General features: G+C 53.7%; 1 protein-coding gene across 1 annotated transcript in view; it reads left to right on the plus strand.

Moving 5' to 3' along the window:
- Window positions 1-4046, plus strand: part of FBXO42 (F-box protein 42) — a gene marked incomplete at its 3' end in the record, with an annotated part of 31986 nt that extends 27940 nt beyond the window's left edge. Inside the window, exons 5-9 of the mRNA XM_009585981.1 lie at window positions 993-1103; window positions 1388-1484; window positions 2532-2588; window positions 3065-3181; window positions 3336-4046. Of these exons, the coding sequence (XP_009584276.1) occupies window positions 993-1103; window positions 1388-1484; window positions 2532-2588; window positions 3065-3181; window positions 3336-4046 (1093 nt within the window). The remainder of the gene's footprint in view (window positions 1-992; window positions 1104-1387; window positions 1485-2531; window positions 2589-3064; window positions 3182-3335) is intronic.
- Between the last annotated feature and the right edge of the window lie 7 nt (window positions 4047-4053).

Genomic DNA, 4053 nt, shown 5'->3' on the forward strand with positions numbered 1-4053 from the left:
GTGTCTCTCTGAGCCTGCCTGGGCCTGGCTTGTAGGAAGACTTGGTTTCCTAGGTATGTCTGCGATGCTCTTACTGAGAGAAAAAAAGAAAGAAAAGGAGAAAAAAAAAAAAAAACAACAAAAAAAACCACCACCCGAAAAAAACAAGCGCACAGCAGAGACCTGGGCATGCTGCTGTCTGGCACCTCTTAGGTGGTGGTTGCTTCCGTATGGCTCTCGTCTCGTACCTAAAATATGCCAGACTCCCCAGGTGTTCCCATTCAGCCAGGTGGGAAATCTGGATGTGAATGTTTTAAACACATAATCGATTTGGCTGCAAGACAGTGAGGTCTTTGAGGAAAGCAGGAGATAAAGCCTTAACTCCTGGAGATCTTGCCTTTAGCGATGGTCCAAAACTCAAAGCTCCTGTGGCCCTCCAAGGGAGACGTGATAAAGCAGATAATCTGCACCATTTTAGTAAGCTCTCTGCCTTTACAGCTTCTGGACTCTTAATAAAGCATCCAGCAGTGACCACGGAGATGGCAGGAATTTTCCTTTTCCCTTTAAACACCATTCGGTTGGTTTTAGACCAGGCTTTCTCACTGATGCTTCTGTGTGAGAAAGGAGCGAATGTTGTATCAAAGCGGCGATGGTTCCTGCTCCTCTTTCATTGAGAACTTTTCATCATCAAAAGTGTCAATTATCCAATGCACTTTTGGGCAGTGTCGTTAGAAAGCTGTAATTAAACTGTGTTGGAAATAATTCAGGGCGAACTTAATTGAAAGGGGCGATATTTCCAACTTGGCCTTGTGACTTTGTCATGCTTTAAAAATGTTTAGCGCATTAGTATTTCTAATTAGTTTCGTTACTATTTGGATCTTTGGAGGTTTTCCCTGAGGTTTTCCCCTGTAACGTGTTCTTGAGGAGTTTGCCGGCCCCTGGGATTTTTCGTTTTGCCATTCATCCAGCGCTTTCCTACTTGATGGTGAATATCTTCTTCCCTCTTCCCCCAGGTGGAACTGCATCGTGACCACCCATGGCCCCCCTCCCATGGCAGGACACTCCTCCTGTGTCATCGAAGACAAAATGATCGTTTTTGGGGGTTCGCTAGGATCTCGGCAAATGTAAGTGGGGTGAGGGTGTTTGACAAGTGCTCCTGTAAGCGAGGAGCTTGTTGTGGTGGTCCCAGGGTAGCTCATAGCGTTTTGGAAGGAAATCTCCACAGGGTTTTGGGGTCTGCCTGCTGCCTTAGCACACCCTTCGCCTCTCGCAGCGAATCTCCTCGAGGCTCCAGCCCGCGAAAAACCCAATTCTGCCATAAAACTCTGCCCTGAACCCGCGTTTCAAATGCCCCGAGTGTCTGCTTGTACCAGCGGTATCGCCAACACTTGTTGTTTCATCATTGCAGGAGCAACGATGTCTGGGTGCTGGATCTCGAGCAGTGGGCTTGGTCCAAGCCCAACATCTCTGGCCCCAGCCCTCACCCGCGAGGTGGCCAGTCTCAGGTGAGCTCTCCTTCACTAGCTCAGCACCAGCAGACGCTGCCAAAGATAAACCAGACATGGCTTAATTTGCAGCTTCCAGGCAGCGCTCTGCAGGTCGCCTGAAAGCTAGCTCCCAATTTCCAAGTTATCTTTGCAGCCTTTGCCCGACGGGCCCTTGTTTTCCCTAGCCATCTGTTCCGTGAGGGTGCACTTCTAATCTCTCTAACACCCAGGCAGGTACCGCGCCGTGTCTTGCACATGACTCAGAGCTCTAATGAGCATTTCTAGAAAACAAATTACTGTTTTCACCCAGCGATCATCCCCGTGGCATTTAAGATCAATGAAGTGTTATCACAAGTTGGTTTGGCTTGGGGCCCTTTTGATTGCTCCGCTCTCCTGATTCTCTGTTCGAGCGACTCTGGATTGTACCTGCTCAAAGCACAGGTCTGGCAGCGCCTGTTTTATTGCCTGCCCGGGGCAGGGAGCTCGTGGGAGTCACCCGGCTCGATGCAGGTGTCTCCGTCGCAGCTGGCATCCCTGCCTTCCCTTTATGGTCCCCAGGAGGATGGTCAATGGTTCCCAGCGTGTGGTTCATCTCAGCCTAGCAGGGCACCCAGAAGAGATCGGATGGGTCATGCTTGGAAGTGCCTTTCTGTCCACTGGAAAAGGAGACTAAGGGACTAACTCACCCACCACCAGCATCTAACAAATATTGCTGCGAGCACGTGGTGGTCCTTTTAGCTTCTCCTCTTTAGTGAAGAGGAGTCTCGAGTCTCCTGGCTCAGCTTCAGGAAGGGTAATTGCTCTCCTCTGTAAGAGGAGCTGGTTTGTGAGCTGTTTGAGACAACGCAGTGGGGTCAACCCTGCATCCCGCTTTGCCTCAGGCCCAGCAAAACCGGCTCTCCATCCCAGCTCCACTCTTCATCCCGGGGTGGACAAAATTCGGCAGCGTCTGCATGGCTGAGAAGCCATAACCTGGCTCTGCCTGCACTTGGAGGCCTTGCCGAAAGCGCTGGGGACCGCTTCATGTCCTTCCTGGTCTGAAATGCTGTCGTTTGTCTCCTCCAGATCGTGATAGACAACGAAACCATTTTAATCCTCGGAGGCTGTGGTGGTCCCAATGCAGTAAGTATCCTGGGGGGAGCATGGGCATGAACTGCACGCCTCTCGCTGTAACTGAGCCCTGAGTGCTGGGCTGGGGAGAGAGGGGACTCTGCACGTTACCCGGGTGGCATTTTATCCTGCAAGTCTGGGCACCCACATGGTAAATTTTCCAGAGAAGCTGTCTAGCTATTGCTAGAACTGCATTAATTAAGGAAAAAGCACCCCAGGCACTATCTGAGCAGCTTGCCAAGGTTAATTGAGCCTGGGAAGAATTAGCCCTGATTTTATACTGGGGTAGAAGATGGAGATGAAGGGATTTGTCCGTGGCCATAGTAGGGTGTAGTCACTCCTTGGCGGTCAGATCCTGATCTAGGTCACCATTCCTCTGTCTGCAGCAGCAAAGCACCACTCCTGCCTCTGATGGGATGATCTCAGCAGCAAACCAGGCTCCTGAATCTCAAACTGGGCTCCTAAATCTGTTACGCTTTTCTTCACAGCTGTTTAAAGATGCCTGGTTACTGCACATGCACGTGAACCCCTGGACATGGCAGCCGCTCAAGGTGGAGAACGAAGACCACGGAGCCCCAGAGCTGTGGTGCCATCCTGCCTGCAGGGTACGGACACAGTGGGGTCTCTGCTCTCTCATATACATCCATTGATCTTTATTGCCTGCCCAGAATGCTCCATACCCACCTATTTTTTCCCCAATACAGCGCCAAGGGTCATCCTGCTGTTGGTAACCTGTTCTCTCCCCTTCTCCTCTTTCAGGTGGGACAGTGCGTCGTGGTCTTTAGCCAAGCTCCCAGCGGGAGAGCCCCGCTGAGTCCCAGCTTGAACTCTCGCCCCTCTCCCATCAGCGCCACGCCGCCCGCCCTGGTCCCCGAAACACGGGAATACCGCTCTCAATCTCCTGTCAGGAACACGGACGAGGCTCCCTGCGTCAACGGCCGCTGGGGCACCCTGCGACCCAGAGCGCAGAGGCAAACCCCCTCGGGATCCCGGGAAGGCAGCCTCTCCCCAGCCAGAGGGGACAGTTCCCCTGTACTCAACGGTGGGAGTTTATCGCCCGGAGCCACGGCGGCCGGCGGTGCATCCTTGGACAGCCCCGTGCAGGTCATATCGCCCAGCACGCCTTCCGCGGCTGAAGGATACGACCTAAAAGTGGGGCTCGCCCTGGCGCCGCGACGTGGATCGCTGCCGGAGCAGAAAGACCTCCGTTTGGGATCCGTCGACCTGAGCTGGGAACAGAAACCGGCTTCCATCATCTGCCAGATGGACGGTGTGGAGGGCAGGACAGTCGGCGCGAGCGTGAGGAACCCCACCGAGCAGACCAACGGCATCCATACGCCGCCCCACGTCGCCAGCTCCCTCCCAGGGGCCGTCTCCCCCGGCGCGCTCCGGAGGAGCTTGGAAGCCGTCAAAGCCCTCTCTTCCAAAGGCTCCTCAGCTTCTGCGGCGTTGAGCCCTCCCCTGGCTTCTTCCCCCG

The sequence above is a fragment of the Fulmarus glacialis genome, unplaced genomic scaffold (genome assembly GCF_000690835.1).
Source record: "Fulmarus glacialis isolate BGI_N327 unplaced genomic scaffold, ASM69083v1 scaffold15199, whole genome shotgun sequence".
NCBI classification, from domain to species: domain Eukaryota; kingdom Metazoa; phylum Chordata; class Aves; order Procellariiformes; family Procellariidae; genus Fulmarus; species Fulmarus glacialis.